This window comes from Tilletiopsis washingtonensis, assembly GCF_003144115.1.
Source record: "Tilletiopsis washingtonensis strain MCA 4186 unplaced genomic scaffold FA09scaffold_3, whole genome shotgun sequence".
In the NCBI taxonomy this organism is placed as follows: domain Eukaryota; kingdom Fungi; phylum Basidiomycota; class Exobasidiomycetes; order Entylomatales; genus Tilletiopsis; species Tilletiopsis washingtonensis.
This window is the reverse complement of record NW_020312000.1, coordinates 793886-810607: the sequence shown is the minus strand read 5'-3', so window position 1 is coordinate 810607 and position 16722 is coordinate 793886. Positions and strand designations below refer to the sequence as shown.

Sequence of the window (16722 nt, the reverse complement as noted above, 5' to 3'; positions counted from 1 at the left end):
CAGGAAGACTGCAAAGCTGTCGTGCCATGCAGTGTCAGCAAGCAAGGTGGCGCACAGCGAAGACGCACTCACAGCTGGTCGCGGCCACCCATGTCCCATCTGTCCAGCAGCTTGCCGACCAGGCTCTCGGCCTCGGCCTGCGTCGTCGGCGCCCGGACATCCATGACGGGCAGTAGCAGTTTAAGACTACTTCGCACGGTACGGCTGCTTGTGCTGTGCACGGCAGCGACAGACGAGATCGGTCGCTCGAGCAGGCAGACGAGCGCGCGGAAGCGCTGCTGAGCCGCTGCGCGCACCGCTGCGGAGAAAGCGCAAGCGCACGCGGACCACGGGCGTAGGGCCAGAGCTGCGGGATGAGGGTGCCGCGCTGAGTGTGCCGGCGTCCCTGCGCAGATGGCTCGGATAGGAGGATGTGGGAGGTCGCAGCGGAAGCGCATCCTCCACAGCGAGGGCAGGGCCGTCGGCAGCAGGCGCGCGCCGCGAGCTGCCGCGAGCGCGGCACACAGGCAGCCTGCCTGCGCGCCCTGGCCGCGCCAGGTGCTCTTGTCACGTGCCGTCCGGCCAGACCTTCGCACGAAGCGCCGCGAAGCCAGAAAGCGCACCGTGCGGCGAAGCGCGCGACGCGATGCAGCTCGCTCGACTCAAAGTCAAGCTCAGCGGCGAGCAAGGCCCGTCTCGTCCTCCACCACCCCGACCCCACCCCGACACACACGTTGCCCAGCATGTCTGGCCAGCCGAGTAAGTGTGGCGTCGCGCGCCGGCCGCTCCGCGCGCGCGCGCTCCGGCTGACGGCCGCCTCCCAGATGTGTTCTTCATGAACCCGACCGAGCGCCAGAGCGGGCGCAAGGCGCAGCAGAGCAACATCGCCGCCGCCAAGACGGTCGCCGATGTGATCCGCACGTGTCTGGGCCCGCGTGCCATGCTCAAGATGCTCCTCGACCCGATGGTGAGGGCGCAGCGGCCGTGCGTGTGTCGCGCCGAGCGGCTGACCCACGCCTTCTCAGGGCGGCATCTTGCTCACCAACGACGGCAACGCCATTCTCCGCGAGATTGAGGTCGTGCGTAGCAGCGCGCTCTGCAGCACGGGCGCATAGCATGCTGACCAGCTCGCTGCCAGGCGCATCCGGCTGCCAAGTCGATGATTGAGCTCAGCCGGACGCAGGACGAGGAGGTGGGAGACGGCACGACGAGCGTGATCATTCTCGGTGAGTGCGAAGAGGACGAAGGGGCCGGTGGGCGGCATGCGAAGCCTCGTTCGGCTCTGGGTGTGCCATGCATCGCGGCGCAGCATCAGCCCACAGCGTCTGACGCTTGTGCACCGCAGCCGGCGAGATCCTCGCACAGTCCATGTCGCAGCTCGAGCGCGGCCTGCATCCCGTCGTCATTATCCGCTCGTACAAGGCGGCGCTGGCCGAGGCGCTCGACATCATCGACCGCATCTCCATTCCCGTCGACACGAACAACGAGGAGGAGATGCTGAAGCTGATCAAGACGTCGATCGGCACCAAGTTTGTCTCGCGCTGGTCCGACCAGATGTGCCGTCTGGCGCTCAAGGCCGTGCGCACCGTGGCCGACATTGACGCACGGTCCGGCTCGCGTGGCGGCACCGTCGACCTGAAGCGGTATGCTCGCGTCGAAAAGGTGCCGGGTGGCGAGATCGAGAGCTCGCGCGTGCTCGACGGAGTCATGCTCGCAAAGGACGTGACGCACCCGAAGATGCGCCGCCGCATCGAGTCGCCGCGGATCCTGCTGCTCGACTGCCCGCTCGAGTACAAGAAGGGCGAGAGCCAGACGAACATCGAGATTTCCAAGGAGGAGGACTGGAACAAGATTCTCGAGATCGAGGAGAACCAGATCCGCCTCATGTGCGACAAGATCATCGAGTTCAAGCCGGACCTGGTGTTCACGGAGAAGGGCGTCAGCGGTGAGTGGCGCGCACAGCTGCAGCTGCGCATGTCGGCTGACTTGCGACGTGCGTGCAGACCTGGCGCAGCACTTCCTGCTCAAGGAGAACATCACTGCCATCCGGCGCGTGCGCAAGAGCGACAACAACCGCATTGCGCGTGCCTGCGGCGCCACGATTGTGAACCGGGTTGAGGACCTGCGCGAGGCAGACATCGGCACGCGGTGCGGTCTGTTCCACATTGAGAAGCTCGGCGACGAGTGAGTGCACCGCAGTAGCGCCGTCAAGGCGCTTGCTGACGCCGTGAGCAGGTACTTCACCTTCCTGGAGGAGTGCAAGGAGCCGAAGGCGTGCACCATCCTGCTGCGCGGCCCGTCGAAGGACATTCTCAACGAGGTCGACCGCAACCTGGCTGACGCCATGGCTGTGGCGCGCAACGTCGTGTTCAACCCGCGCCTGGCGCCCGGCGGCGGCGCGACCGAGATGGCCATCTCCGTCGGCCTCAACGAGCTGGCGCGCACGATCGAGGGTGTCGCCGTGGGCCCGATCCGTGCCGTCGCCGATGCCATGGAGGTGATCCCGCGCACGCTGATCCAGAACTGCGGCGGCAACGCCATCAAGCTGCTCACCAGCCTCCGCGCACACCACGCCAACGGCGAGCACTCGATGGGCGTGGACGGCGAGGGCGGCAAGATTGTCGAGATGGGCGCCTACGGCCTGTACGAGCCTGCTGCTGTCAAGGCGCAGACGCTCAAGACGGCCATCGAGGTGAGTCGCGCCATGCGCAGGGCGCCCACCACAACGCTCACGCATGCCATCGCAGAGCGCCTCGCTGCTGCTTCGCGTCGACGATGTCGTGTCTGCACGCAGGCAACAAGGCGGCGGCGGAGGCGGCGCGCCGCAGATGCAGCAGATGCCCGAGGGTGCGGAGGGCGGCGACATGCCGGGCATGGGCTAGAGCAGGGCGCGGGCACGACGCAAAATCACACAGGGCCGCCGGTCATTGCACAGAGAGAAAGGAAGCGGGCCGCATTGCAGCCGTGCGCGGTATCTGGGTCACACGGACTGCCTGAAGAACAGCAGCAGGAGAGGAAGCAGCAGGCCGGCGAGCAGCAGCGAGACCTGCGGCATGCGTCCGGGCATGGGCTTGCCGCGCAGGAAGGCGTCGACTCGCGCCGCGACGACGCCCGAGCCAGCGACGACGACGGGCACACCAGTGCCGGGCTGCGTGCTGGCGCCGCAGAAGAAGAGGTTCTTGTGCGTGGCGTGCCTGTGAAGCCAAGTCAGCGCGTGCAGCTGGGTGTGCGCGGCAGCGTACGCACTGCACGCTAGGCCGGAACCAGAGCACCTAAAGAAGAGCGTGTCAGCATGGTGCAGGACTCGCTGGACGCCGCTTCGTCTTACCTGCGGGATCGTGTGCGACAGGCCCAGAATCGAGCCGCGGAACAGCGAGAAGCGCTCGCGCCAGTCGAACGGGTCCAGCACCTCCTCGACGTCGATCAGGCTCTCAAAGTCGTCGCGGCCAAGGCGCTTCTTGAGCGTCTCGATGATCTGCTTGCGTGCGCGTGCCTTGGTCGCCGCGAATGCCTCGCGCGTCTGCGGACGGCCGCCGGCGTCGCTGCCAGGCAGCGGGATCGGACCGCAGGGCACGAGCACCACGAGCGTGTCCTTGCCTGGCGGTGCCGCGGTCGGGTCTAACCGCGAGGGCACGTTGACCTGCACGCATGTGTCAGTGGCTGCAGCAGCTGAGGGCCGGACAGAGAACGCACGTAGAAGGACGGCTCGGTGGGCAGCAGACCGTCGCGGAAGATCTCGTCGAATGACTCGCGATAAGCCTCGGCGAGGAAGATCTGTGCGCGGCGTCAGCATCTGCGTTGCTACGGCTACTACCATGCCTCACGTTGTGGCCGCCAAGCTCCGGCACGATCTCCTTCATGCCCCAGTAGAACGAGATGCTGCTGCACGTCTGATCCTTGTTCTGCAGGCGCTTCGCATAGCTGTCGGGCGGCAAGAGCGAGTTGTACGTGTGCACGAGATCGACGTTGCTGACGACCACGTCTGCCTCGAGCTCCTCGCCTGAGTCGAGCTCCACGCCGCGCGCGCCCTTGGGCCCAAGCAGGATCTTGCGCACGCCCGTGTTGAAGCGGAAAGTGGCGCCGTGCTCTTCGGCCACGCGGTGAAATGCCGCGACGACGCGCTGGAAGCCGCCGACGGGGTACCAGACGCCTGGCATGGCGTGTGAGCCAGGTCTCTCTCGGCACCGCGACGAGACACACCCTTGGCATACTCGGCATACTGCAGCAGCGAGTAGGTCGCCGGCGCGTCGAACGGCGACATGCTGGGCATCCAAAGTCAGCTGTGCAGCAACCGGAGCTTGCTGCGCCTCGCTCACCCCATGTACATGGAGCTGAATGTCATCGCCCGGCGAATGTGGTCCGACTTGAAGTGATGGCTGAGAGCCGCTGCCTGTCAGCGCAGTCACATCGCTGTCGGACGCAAGGCGACGCACCTGGCTCGGGCATACAGCGTCGTGTAGATGTGCAGCACCTTTGTGCGCAGCAGCATCGGGTACAGCTCCCAGCGCGTGAGGGCGCCAAGGAGGTGCGTCCAGTCGAGGGTGAGGACGTGCTTGATGCTCTCCTCGTAGTGCTCGCCGGCCTCCTTGATGAAGGACATGAAGCTGCCGAGCGGATCCTTGCTGCCGGCGGGGCGCTCGAACTCCTCGAGCATCTTGCCCATGGCGACGAGGTCCGAGGAGAGGTGCAGGCTCCTGCCGTCGTGGTAGTGGATTTTGTACGCCGGCGCCGCCAGGTGCAGGTCGTACATGTCCTCGCGCCGGCGGCCCAGCGACTCGAAGGCGGCGTCGAAGATCTCGGGCATGAGGTACAGCGACGGCCCCACGTCCCAGCGGTGTCCGTCACGCTGCAGCAGCGAGCAGCGGCCGCCGACGTCGCCGTGCTTCTCAATCACGCTGACGCGGTGGCCGGCGTGAGCCAGACGCGCCGCCAGAGCCGTGCCGCCTGCGCCGGCCCCGACGATGACGACGTGCTTGCCGCTGGGCGAGGCAGATGTCGAAGCCATGACCTGTTGCTTGATGCTCGTGATGGTGCGGAGCGAAGGAGCACGGCGGTCCGGCGAGCGTTGGGTAAGCGCGCGGCGGAAGCGCGGCCCGGACCCTGAGAGCAGTCGTGGCGCGCTAATCGCGCCGTGCCGCGGGTAATCAAAGTCAAGTCAGGAGGCGGAGGATGCCGACAGCGAGCGGCGCGAAGGTGCCGCGAGGTCCTTCTCGGCGCACGTCCCTCTCCCACCCCGTACCTCGTGCTCTTCGCTCCGCCATGGCCGCACCGCTCTCCGCCGACGGCCTCACGCGCGAGGTGGCCGCGCTGCTGGGCGCGCTGCCCGACACGCTGCCCGCGCTCTCGCCGCTGCCCACGCTGCCGGCGCCCGACGCGCTGCCCGGCCTCATCGACCACACGCTCCTCGCGCCTCACTCGACGCCCGCCGACATTGAGCGCGTGAGCGCTGAAGGAGCAGCTTTGAAGGCTGCCACCGTCTGCGTCAACTCGTCGATGGTGCCCTTTGCGGCGGCGGCGCTCAAGGGCCACGCCACGCGGCCCATCGCGACCATCGGCTTTCCCTTTGGCGCGGGCGGCAGCGCGGCCAAGGCGCTCGAGGCACGCACCGCGGTGGAACAGGGCGCTGCCGAGATTGACATGGTGAGCTGGCTGAGGGCCGTACGGAGCCATACATGCTCAACGCTGTGAGCTTGTAGGTGCAGAATGTCGGTCTGTTGCGCGCCGGGCGCCTGCACGAGGTGTACCTCGATGTGCTCGGCGTCGTCGAGGCCAGCAAGCCGGCGCCCGTCAAGGTGATCCTCGAGACGGCCTCGCTGCAGCGCGAGGAGATCGCCATCTCGTCTCTGATCTCTGTGAGTGCCTCGTCGGCGAAGCTGCGGTGCAGGCCTGATGCCTGCCTCCCTCCAGTGTCTCGCCGGCGCGGCGTTCATCAAGACGAGCACCGGCTACGGCCCCGGCGGCGCCACGCCCGAGGCCGTGCGGCTGATGCACTTCGTCGCGGCGCCGCGCGGCGTCGCCGTCAAGGCCAGCGGCGGCATCCGCACGCTCGCTGCCGTGCGCACCATGGTCGAGAGCGGCGCCACGCGCGTGGGCGCCAGCGGCACGGCGGCCATAGTAAGCGAGGCGCGAGGTGGTGCTGCGGCTACGGGCAGTGGCTACTAATGGAATGCAAAGTCACCCGTTCTCTGTCTCTATGAAGACGTGGGCAGCGCTGGGTGGGGTGCGCTCCAGCTCGCCAGCAGGGTTTTGGCCGGACGCAGCGCGGCGCTTTGGGCTCGCTTCCTCTTCACCGCCGTCGCAGCGGCATGCTCATGGCACGCCATTCATGACAGACGTCCAGGAACGACGATCGTCGTCCTCGCGCGCCTCGGCCGCCTCGCACTCATGCCCGAGGGCCAGCTCGGGCAAACAGCCGTTCGACGCAGGGTCCGCCAGCGCTGAATGCTCCGTCGCTTCGCCTTGACGATGCGGTGCATTTGCATGCAGCGAGCGGAGTGATCGCCCGTGGACAGCGGAACGCTCCACGCTGCGCCACACGATCAGGAAGCGAGCTCGACAGGCAGAGGGCTCGCGAGCCGGCGGCCGGCCGTGTGCGTGTTGCTCTGCCCCGCATCGCGAGCGACGCGCCGCATGCCTCACGCGTCTCGGCGTCCGAGCCTTTCGCAGTCCGCTCCGCCGCTGCTCCTCTCGCCCCGTCGCTGCGATCTCTCGCCGTTGGCGGGGCTCAGTGACATGCAATCTGGAGCACAAGGGTGACAGCGCTCGTTTGCGCCGCGACAGTGTGTGCCAGGCAGCTCGCTGCTTCTTTCGCTGGCCGTGACGGGCACGCGAGGCGGTCGATGTCTGTGACACCGCTCGTCGAGCGTGCGAGCTACGAGATCAGCACCGCAGCCGCCTCCACGCAACGGCGAGCTGACTGGGTCTGGAGGACATACATCTAGGCACGGTGGTGCTCTGGCAAGCCCTGCCGGCGACCGCTGAGAGGCAACGTGTTCTTGCCGCAGCAGCATCTCGCAGCGCTCCGCCGTCAGCCGCTCGCACCCGCCATTCTCACGCGTGTCGACGGTCTGTCGGCCCGACGAAGCTCGCGATAGCGTGCTGGCGCGGGCTGCTTCGCTGGCGTGCTGGCTCGCCACGTCGGACGGGTGGGAGCGAGGGGTCGGAATGGAAGAGGCGCAGACGCTTGCTGTGCGGCGGCGCTTGGGCTTCCCGTCGGCCGCGGCCGGTGCTATCGGGCGGCGAGGGCAACTTGCGGCGCTCCCTCCGGTACGTCCGGCCGCCGCCAGCAGATGCAGCGACAGCGAAGGGCTTGCGGGAGCGCAGACGCATGAGAGGGCGCCGTGCGCTCGACATGCAGCCGCGCCACACGCGCTGGCTCGTCGTCGTCGTCGCTTGCGATTGACCCCTCGCACCTCGCGTCCCTCACTCACGCAGCCCGGAGAGCGCTGCGCATAAGAGCTCCCGAGGCGAGCATGGCTGCAGCCCTGGCGCGGCAGGCACGGCGCTCGGACGCGCAAGCGACGCACGTCGCTCAAGAGGTCGTTGCGAGGGCATGAAGCTCTCATGCGCTGCTGCCGCGGCGGACGTCGGGCGGGTGCAGCACACGTGCGAGCGAGGGCGTGTGGCGCAGGGCGAGAGGGATGATCGGGCGGAGCAGCGCCGAGACGCGAGGAGCGCTGCTCCGCCAGCGGCAGCTGCAGCGGCGCTCGAGAGCAACACTCCGCGTAGCGTACCGCCGCCGCCGCAGCTGCTCGCCAGCACCGCGGCCTCGCTGACCTACACACCGCAGCGGCGGGCGCGAGCGTATCTCGACTGCCAGCGAACAGCGAGGACAGCGCAGATGCAGAGCGCAGCACGCAAGAGAAAGTTTGCGCGGCGAGCGCAGGCGCCTTTCAACGGCTGCTGGCGCTGCTGACGCGTGCCGCGCCGCCAGAAGGACGCGAGGTGTTGCTCTCGACGCGCGGCGCGCGTTCGCACGCTGCGGCCGCCGCAGCACGCAGCGTGCTGCCGCCAGACAGACGCTTGCTGCGCTCTGACAAGAGGCCGTCGCACCGCTGCCGCTCAACGCCAGCACGGCTGCTTGACACGCTCTCTGAGGAGCATCTCTCTGCGTGGGGGATGACCAAGAGACGGCGCCGGTGTGATGAGCGGCGCGTGCGCGAGAGAGCGGCACGGACGCGGCGCGGCTGGACCGCTGAAAGAGGGGCGCGGAGCAACTGGCAGCAGGGGCCGCAGCCGCCGCATCGCAGCCGCCGTGCCTCGTCGAGCCGCCGTCGTCGTCGCTGGCCTGATCGCTGCTGCACGAGGCGATTCGCTGCAGCTGCATGCTGCTGCACGGCACCCTGCGCCTGTCCGACTCCGACAGGCGCACTGCGTCAGCGCACGCGCGAGCGCACCAAGGGCGCGAAAATGCAAACCGAGATCAGCAGGGAGAAGGCGCGGCGCGCGGCGGTGCGGCGGTGCTGCGTGTTGCTCGTGAGTGCGGCGCGTGGAGTAGGAGAGGTGCTCCTCACCTTGCTGCTGCTGGCGGTGCGTGCGCCGGCTCGGCTCGGCTCAGCGAGTGATGCACTCTGCACCGCTCTGCCATCTCCTTCTCTCGTCTCCTCGTCCCGCCCTCGTTCTTGCGCCGGACCCGACCCCATACCCTGTGCCGCCGCGCAGCCGCACCGATAGGCCGTGCTACCGAGCCGCTCGCGCTTCCTTGCACGTCTCACCACCACCACCACCGCCTCTTTCTCGCTCTCACGTCACCGACTCTCCGCCTTTCTTTCTGACCGACGCCGGCGACGCACGCTTGTGCAGAGTCAGCGCTGCGGCCATGCTCTCCGAGGCCGCGGGTGCGCGCCTCTCCAAGCCTCGTCCGCCGGGCGTGCGGCGGCCCAGCGGCCGCCAGCAGGCGTCGCTCGCCGACGAGCAGGCATCGCATGCGCCCAGCGGCTCGGCGACGCTGCAGCCCTCGCCGCTGCTCAATCGCGCCGTGCACTCGTCGCCCGGCCGCGCCTTTGACCGCGATCTGGACCTCGACCTGCCGGTGGACCTCGCCGCGGCGCTCGGCCGCACGTCCTCGGCCTGGCCGGCACACCCTCGCCGCAGGTCGTCCACCGCTACTGGCGAGGCGGCACCTGGCTCGGCGGCAGGGTCGCCGCGCCGTTTGACCGCGGAAACTCCGTCCGTCGGCGGCAGCTTGGGCCGCAGGCTCGGGCGCAAGCTCTCGCGCGCCCTGCTGAACGCTGCGGACGAGCACGGCCAGACGGCGCCGGACTCTGACGGAGTAGAGCTGCCGAGTCTCAGCTTGCGTTCCGAAGACCTGCGTTCTGACGACACGGTGAAGCCTGGCTACGCAGATGAGTGCGAGCTCGGGGCGTCGTCGGACGAAGAGCTGGACGAGGAGTGGGTGGGCGGCCTGCCGCGCGAGGAGCTCGAGGCGCTGCTCAAGCAGGCAAACCAGGTGATCCGCGAGCGTGAGCGCGACCTTGGCATCGCGGCTGCCATCGGCAAGGCGCTGCTGGACAAGAACATTAGCCTGCGCAGCAAGCACGTTGGCATCTTGACGCGCCTCTCGAGCACGATCAACCTCAATGAGCAGGCCACCTACTCGCCGCCGACGACGGACATCGATTGCAACTCGCAGCGCGGCGACCTTGACGACGATGAGACGCCGATGCCCACGCCTACGCTCTCAGGCGACTATTTTGCCTCGCAGCAGGCTGCAGCACCGTCGCGTAGTCGCGAGCACTCGCATGCGTCGCCCCAGCGCCGGCCGGCACTCGACTCGGTCTTTGCGCGCCCGAGGACCCCTGAGGGCCGTTCCTGGCAGCCGAGCCAGGCTGGTCTAATTGCGTCGGGCTCGTCCTCTCCGGCCAACAGCCAGCAGTCGACGGCCTCAAACCGCCACCGCAAGACGTCCTCCACCCTCTCGTCGAACGCCATCGCCGCCGCCGTCGCTGCCGACGCCCAGCGCCAGCTAGAGATGCTCAGCGGCCAGAACGACGTTCTCCTCGCGCAGCTGGCTGAGCTGCAGGACGAGGCCGAAGAGGCCAAGGCGGCCGGCAGCCGGCGTCTGCGCAAGCTGAACCGCGAGATCGAAGGCCTGCGCGGCGAACTTGAGGCGGCGACGAACCGTAACGACGAGCTCGAGCGCAGCGGCGAGACCGAGTCGACGGACAGCGGTGCCGAGCAGAAGCGCAAGCAGTGGCGCCGCCGCTCGCGCAACGATCTCTGGAGCATGACCGACCTGAGTGGCAGTCCGCGTGTCTCGGATGGCTCTCTGCCTTCCACGAGCCCTTCCTCCGCTCGGCTCAGTGCCATGCTCAAGGCCGACACGGAGCGCCTCGGCGGCGCGACTGGCGATGAGGCTGGCATGCCGCCGTCCGTCTCGTCGGCCATTCTCGGACAAGCACATGGCGAGAGCGCCAGCGAGCGGGCGCTCGTGGCGCAGCTTCTTGCCAAGATCAAGGAGCTCGAGGACACCAACGCCGCTCTGGCGCAGGCGGGCACCGAGATGGACGGCAGACTCGGTCGCGCGCTGCAGGAGGGCGAGCGCATCCGTGATGCCTACGATGCCGTCGAGGCGAGCTCGGCGTACGGCGGCGATGAGACGTTCAACGAGACACATCACTCGCTTGGTGGTCTGAGTCCCTCGGCGCTGCGTCGACGAGCTGCTGGCAATCGCCATATCATCGAGGGCCGCCGCACCATCCGTGCGGCGCTGCGCCGTGAGGCATCCCAGTCGCCCGGCGACATCTCGCGCTCGAACACCGGCTCGTCACTGGCAAGCAGCGCCGCCAGCAGCGCCGCCTCGTCGCCGCGCGCCTTCCGCAAGGGTCGTCTCGGCAGCGGCCTAACTCGTCCTCGCATTCTCATTACGCCTAGCATGGAGGATCTTGCCGCCCGTCGCCGTCAGGACGCAGAGTGGGAGGAGCAGCAGCCCTTTAGTGCCGGCTCGCTTGGCCCCAACGACGCGCGCAAGTACGGCGCCACTGTCTCGCGCAAGCTGCGCCGCGCGTCCAGCAGCGGCAGCATGGCCAGCGATGGTGACGGCTCGCGCTCGAGCATCGAGCTGCCCATGCACGGCATGTCCGCTTCGCCCAGCGCCGACAGCTCGATCGACGAGGCGATGAGCGAGTCCGCCACATCTGTCTGGAACGGCCGTCAGACGCTCGGCAGTGAGCTTGGCGACACGTCGCTGCAGATGACCAGCGAGCTGGCGCACTGGACCCAGGCGGCGAGCGGAGCGCAGCCGGGAAACGACAGCGACATGCAGCTCTCGGAGCTTGACAAGCCTGCCTCAAACTGGTCGCCAGCGCGTCTCGGCCGCCTGCTGCGTCCGATCGCCAGCTCTGCCAGCTTGCGCGCTCCAAGTGAGGCGGCCGAGTCGGACATTGCCGACCTGCGCTGGTCCGTCTCGAGCACCAGCACCGTCGTTGCCGCGCCGCAGCGCCTGCTGACGGCCGGAAGCGACGCTGACCAGATGCTCGTGCCGAGTCTCGACTTCGAGCTGCAGCGTCAATTGTCTCCTGCCGCCGACGGCGAGTGGCCGGACCCGAACGAGGAGCTCGTCCCTCGCGGAGCGCTTCGCGACGACGTCATGACGAATCACGAGTCGTACGACCTGCTCGAGAGCGCCACGCGCCTGCGTCCGGTGCACTGGGCCGACGACGACGACTTCGGACAGCCCATCACCGAGTCCGAGGCGCGCCGTCTCGGTCTGCTGGCTGCGGCCAAGAAGTCGCGCACCAGCCTGCTCGGCTGGGTCAAGAAGAGCGACTCGGCAAGCAGACGCACGGGCAAGGGCAAGATGCGCGAGGGCCTTCCGCCGTCCTCGTCGTATCGGCAGATCGAGAGCGCCGAGCAGATCGACGCGCGCGGCCGTCTCACGGACCTGCTGCGCCAGAAGCGTCTCGACGGCCTCAAGGCACGCGTGCTGGCCGGCCAGATGGACGCCGACAAGGCCGTTGCGCTCGGCCTCGACGCCGAGGACGCCGACTCGGCCATGGCGCGCTCTCTCGACCGCGAAGCCACCGCTCGCGCCCTCGCCATCTCGCCTGCTCGGCACAGGCGCGCCATGCAGCAGCGGCAGTCGCCACAGCAGCAGCAGCAGCGCAGCGTCGGCCGCCGTGTCGGCGCTGCCATGATCCGGCAGCAGTCGTACGGCTCGCCCAGCAAGGGCCAGGCGACGTCGAGCACCCTTGTGCGCCGCCGTGGCGAAGCGTCCGACGCAGAGGACAAGACGGGCGGCTCGTCCGACGAGCAGTTTGAGCTACTCGACCTCGACCCGAACCGCCAGCCTTCCCGCCGCGGCATGAACTTCTTCCCTGTCGACACGCGCGCCCGCTACAAGCCGGAGATGGTCAAGCAGCGCGTCAAGGTCGCCAGCCACGATGCGGCCACGTGGGCGACGACGTGGGTCAGCTTCACCCTCATGGTCGTCTTCGCGTTCCTCGTCACCATCCGTGTGAGTAGCACGGTGCTGCCTGCTCGCGAACTGCTGCTGACGCCATAGCTTCCCACAGCGCGGACCCAAGCAGCTGGGCAGCGGCGGCACGAACTCGGCCATTCTCCCTCCCCGTCCTTGATGCACGCCGGGCGTCCCTTCGATCCACGAGCATCTTCTCGAATCCCTCACGAACCCTCTCACGCATAGATGATACCGCGCTTCTTCGCAAGCCTTCACGACATCTCCCCTTCCCGATTCTGTGGCTCCCGCGTCACGCCCCACGAGTCATTCTTATTTGGCGTCCGTCGCCGCGCGGCGCACTCGCCTCTGGCCTGCTTCCAGCGCCAGTGGTGCAGCGCCTGCGCCCGCGTCCCGTCACCCTCGGCTCCTCTCAGCCCGGCCAGCACCTCATTACCCCAGACACATCGTCTCTCCCCCGCAATTTACATCGCCGTGTGTGAAGAGCTGCGTGCGCCGCGTGGGTCATCGTGCATTGCTCTCCGCCCATCGCCCGACTTCGACCTCGCACACCTCCTCGAGCAGCTTGCCGCTGTGCGGTCCGCTCTCGACGACGTAGCGCCAGCTGCCCCACTCTTCCAGCACGCGCTCGCGCAGCTTGCCTCGCAGCTTGCGCGCCGACGCCGAGCCGCTGCGCCGCAAGCCGGCGCCGGCAGCGTCGTCGTCAGACGCATCGCTGCTCTCGTCGCCCGAGCCCTCGTCGCTCGAGCCGCCGCCGCTGGCTTTGCCGCGCTTGCGCAGCTTTGCAGCTGTCGCCGCGGAGGGCCGGGCGGGTGCGCAGCCCTCGGCTGTCAGCTGTCTTGCGAGGATGCGCAGATGCGCGGACTGGAGCACGTATTGCCCGCTCAGCTCGCCCAGGTATGCGACTGTGCCGAGGTCAGCTGCGCTCGTTGCGAGGCTAGAGGGTCACACGCACCAAACTGCGCGAGCGTCCACGTGCCCCACATCGCTTCTTGCATCGTGAACTCGGGGCCCTTTGCGCGAGTGGCGTCAACGAGCAGAGTCTGCGCATTGTCACCGAGCATCTGCAGGCGCGAGTTCGCCTTGTGCTGTGATGAGAGGGTCAGCCTTGCGCAGCAGTCGGGTGTTGCGCCAGACTCACCACGCGGGCCATCACGTCTGCAAGGTCTGCCACCTCGTCCTCAAGCTCGTCGAGCGCGGCACCGAGCGTCGCTTGCCGGCCGGCAGCAGAATGAGACAGAGCCAGCGCGTCGCTGTTGGCCAGCAAGGGTCAGCGACGCCTGGGCACCGTCTGCCGGATGAACTGACTCCAGGGCGCGTGCCTTGGTCGAGATCTCAGCAACGACGCGAGCGGCATCGTCGCTGACGCAGCGCTCCCACGTGCGCCGAGCAGTCAGATGGTCATCGATCAAGCTGCGCAGGCGGCGGTGGTACGTCGTCTCGTCGTCGCGGCCCAGCAGGCCGAAGCCGGTCGCAGCGCTGCTCCCCGCGCCGGGCGTGCCGGCGCGAGCGTCGGGCGTGGGCGAGCCGCGCGAGACGTGGCGGCTCGACACGCTCGGACTGCCGGGCAGCGGCGAGAAGGGCGTGCTGCGCGGCGGCAGTGGCGCTGGCATGCTGTGGCGCCTCTCAGCTGCGGCCTTGGTGTGCTTGACGGTGGTGGTTGCAAGGCAGAAAGGCGCGCGTTCTGCTCCCGCCGCACATGACGCGCGCGACTCTGGCGCGCCGCGCTCCCAGACGAAGCTGTGAAGCGCCCACAGAGCGACATGCTGGCGACAAGAGCAAAGATGCAGGAGTCGACGAGGCCATCAGAAGGGTGGAGGCAGCCTCGGCCTGTCACAACAAGAAGTCGGCCTCAGGACGTGCTGACGATGAGCAGGCTAGGCGCGCATGTACCACTAAACAGGTGGGGGTCGCGTCACAGCAGCCGCTGGCTGAGGCCTGGCGTGCTTGCCCCTAGGAAGCGCATGGGGGCGGATCACAAGTACATCGATGGTCACGCAGGAGTGTCTAGGACGCACTTCTTCGACCACGCCGGCCACGAAGACACGGGACACACGCAAGGAGTACCAGGAGATGTCATCACATTAGCTCTGCGTCCCACTGACACTCCGGTGCGACGTCTTGCCCGGCATGCTCTCGCCGCCCAGCAGCGAGCGCAGAACGCCGCGGCGCATGGCGCGGCGCAGGCTCCAGCGGCCCTGTGCACGCTCGCTCTCGAAGCCGTTGCGCTTCGTGCGTGCCTCCTCGCGCTCCCGCCGCACCTCGGCACGCATGCGCGGCGCTGCCCGCGCGTAGTGCTCCCATGCCAGCGCGAAGAGATCGCCGCCGGCAGCATATGGTGATGCCAAGTCGGAGTGGAAGCGCGACTCGGCAGGTGCCTCTGCCCGCTCGTCGGCGCCGCGCCCGCCGCGCGCAGTGAGGATCGTCGGCTCGCGCAGGAAGATGAGCGAGCAGGTGGCGAAGCTGACCTCGAGGTGGCCGGGCACGAAGAGGTGTGGTGCAGCGTACGCCGGCAGCGTGAAGGGCAGCACGCCCTTGGGCAGCGGCGGCGCAACGCGCGAGCTGATCTCGCGCTTCACCTCCGCAGCAGCAGACTCGGGCTCGCGCTTCGCCGGGTCCGCAGCAGTGGACTCGGGCGCGACAGGCACATCGCCGTACGCAGAGGAGCCGCCGGCTGCAATCAGGTGAGGCGCCAGCGCCGGGTTGAGCATCGGAATGGCCGCCGGCGTCACGCTGACGAGGTCGCCCGGCTGCAGCAGGTGGTTCGGGTTTGTCACCTGCAGCGCACGAGTCAGCCATGCAGCGCAGAAGCAAGAGCACTCCTCCGGATCGCTGCAAGCTACCCGTGTACACCAAGCCGCTCTTTCCCGCCACATGCGAGCTTCTGCATACACTCACCTTGGCGCCGTTCACCTGCACATGTCCCTGCACCACCAGTCCGCGCGCCTCGTACGCGCTGCGCGCAAAGCAGGCGCGGAAGAGCGTCGTGTCGACGCGGCGCTCGACGTCGCGCATGAAGAGCGATGCGACGGGCATGCGCTCCTCTGCGCTGGCCTCGCGCTGCTGCTGCCCGCCAGCCTGCGACGACGAGGCGGAGAGGGCCGACTGGCGCTTCTGCAGCAGCGAGGGCAGCGACGTGGGCAGGAACCAGCGCTTGAAGCGCCGCTCGGGGATCCAGTCGCCGTGGTAGGCGCGCAGGAAGCGCTTCGACCGCCACCGCTGCTGGTACATCGTGTCGGCCGTGTCGCGGAAGGACGTCTGCGCGCGGTTCAGCGGCACGAGCGAGCGGGAGAGGAGGTTGTAGAGGTTGTGTGGGGACCAGGACTGTGGGGGCGGGTGTCAGTCCCAGCGACGGCGGTCGAAGCAGCAGAGAGAGGACGCATGCAGCCGTGTCTCCTCTACACCCAGCCGAGCCGAGCCAGAGCAGCTAGGAGCGCCAGTGGCCGCTGCCCGCCGAGCCGCCTTCTGATCGCTGATCTCTCGTGCAGCGAGGCTGGGGACCAAGCCATTCCGCCGAGGTGCACGGCAGCAGCGCAGCGCCTGCTTCTGGGCACCTCTGCAGCGGCCGCTGCGGCCCCGTTCCCTGCTACGCAGAGCGATGCCTTGCCTCTGTCCCGGCGCAACCTTCTCGCTGGCGCCTTGCTCCTTCTCCGCCGCTCGGCGGACACGCACCATGCGCGGCAGGATGCCCTTGGGGTCGTGCGCGAAGAGTCTTGGCTTGCGCATGCTGGGCAGGTGTGGCGGCCCGGCTGGCCGAGGCGAGACAAGTGTGGAGAGGAGCGGGAGAGGAGAGGTGGAGAGAGAGAGAGGGCCGCGCCGGCGAGAAGCAGCGGCGGCTGAGGCCAGACGCGCCCCGGCCCACGTGACCCCGCCGGGCACTTCCGTGGGAGCAGCAGGCGCGGCCCGGCGCGACGCGGCCGCTCTCGCCCGAGAAGGACGGCGCCGGATGGCGTGCGCGGCTGCGAGCTGCTGAATTCTGATTGCCAGCGCTGCCGCCTGATCTCGGGGCCGCGTCCGGGGCGCCGTCTCCAGCGCGCAGTCGGGCATCTCGACATCGCTGCAGCGCACAGAGGTGGACTCTGCCTCGTGTCAAGCTGAGGCTGGCGCTGCAGGTGTGACACGCTGGCAAGCGGCGAGGCGACATGGGAGCGCGGCTGGAGTTTGGGCAGCGCGGCCCGGATGTCGGGCACGCCCCTCGCGCGCGCGAAGAAAGCGGATCCTCAGTGCGGCGGAGGAACACACTGCTCGCGTGCCCGGGTCGGCGGCTCGGCGACCGCACGTTCCACACGTGCGTTCTTCTGCCTCGCGAGCGTGCGCTGCTGCAGCAG

At 68.5% G+C, this 16722-nt stretch overlaps 7 protein-coding genes across 7 annotated transcripts; 3 read left to right on the top strand and 4 right to left on the bottom strand.

Moving 5' to 3' along the window:
- Nucleotides 1–722: 722 nt before the first annotated feature.
- Nucleotides 723–2918, top strand: FA09DRAFT_342471 (T-complex protein 1; the record flags this gene model as incomplete). The annotated part of the gene is made up of 8 exons (XM_025744548.1): nt 723–738; nt 804–946; nt 1005–1058; nt 1118–1205; nt 1325–1924; nt 1983–2163; nt 2215–2671; nt 2727–2918. 8 exons carry the CDS (start codon nt 723–725, stop codon nt 2859–2861), a joined length of 1674 nt encoding a protein of 557 aa, XP_025600854.1. The 3' UTR covers nt 2862–2918.
- Nucleotides 2894–5047, bottom strand: FA09DRAFT_304781 (phytoene desaturase). Its single transcript, XM_025740480.1, has 8 exons — nt 4413–5047; nt 4296–4355; nt 4180–4241; nt 3804–4129; nt 3673–3753; nt 3308–3619; nt 3226–3251; nt 2894–3173 (listed from the first exon to the last, which is right to left on the bottom strand). The coding sequence occupies exons 1-8, from the start codon at nt 4982–4984 to the stop codon at nt 2960–2962; spliced, it is 1653 nt and encodes a 550-aa protein (XP_025600853.1). The 5' UTR covers nt 4985–5047; the 3' UTR covers nt 2894–2959.
- Nucleotides 5048–5200: 153 nt separating this feature from the next.
- FA09DRAFT_327991 (deoxyribose-phosphate aldolase) lies at nt 5201–6160 on the top strand. Its single transcript, XM_025741608.1, has 3 exons — nt 5201–5619; nt 5676–5831; nt 5887–6160. The coding sequence occupies exons 1-3, from the start codon at nt 5239–5241 to the stop codon at nt 6139–6141; spliced, it is 792 nt and encodes a 263-aa protein (XP_025600852.1). The 5' UTR covers nt 5201–5238; the 3' UTR covers nt 6142–6160.
- Nucleotides 6161–6764: 604 nt separating this feature from the next.
- Nucleotides 6765–7667, bottom strand: FA09DRAFT_327989 (hypothetical protein). Its single transcript, XM_025741607.1, has one exon. It carries the CDS (start codon nt 7306–7308, stop codon nt 7030–7032), a length of 279 nt encoding a protein of 92 aa, XP_025600851.1. The 5' UTR covers nt 7309–7667; the 3' UTR covers nt 6765–7029.
- Nucleotides 7668–8542: 875 nt separating this feature from the next.
- FA09DRAFT_345133 (hypothetical protein) lies at nt 8543–12997 on the top strand (the record flags this gene model as incomplete). Its single annotated transcript, XM_025744674.1, has 2 exons — nt 8543–12433; nt 12492–12997. 2 exons carry the CDS (start codon nt 8543–8545, stop codon nt 12552–12554), a joined length of 3954 nt encoding a protein of 1317 aa, XP_025600850.1. The 3' UTR covers nt 12555–12997.
- Nucleotides 12709–14007, bottom strand: FA09DRAFT_358627 (hypothetical protein; the record flags this gene model as incomplete). Its single annotated transcript, XM_025744988.1, has 4 exons — nt 12709–13299; nt 13350–13482; nt 13536–13647; nt 13703–14007. 4 exons carry the CDS (start codon nt 14005–14007, stop codon nt 12899–12901), a joined length of 951 nt encoding a protein of 316 aa, XP_025600849.1. The 3' UTR covers nt 12709–12898.
- A 282-nt stretch (nt 14008–14289) lies between these two features.
- Nucleotides 14290–16159, bottom strand: FA09DRAFT_327986 (alpha-L RNA-binding motif-containing protein). Its single transcript, XM_025741606.1, has 3 exons — nt 16067–16159; nt 15293–15718; nt 14290–15171 (listed from the first exon to the last, which is right to left on the bottom strand). Exons 1-3 carry the CDS (start codon nt 16118–16120, stop codon nt 14479–14481), a joined length of 1173 nt encoding a protein of 390 aa, XP_025600848.1. The 5' UTR covers nt 16121–16159; the 3' UTR covers nt 14290–14478.
- Nucleotides 16160–16722: the final 563 nt, after the last annotated feature.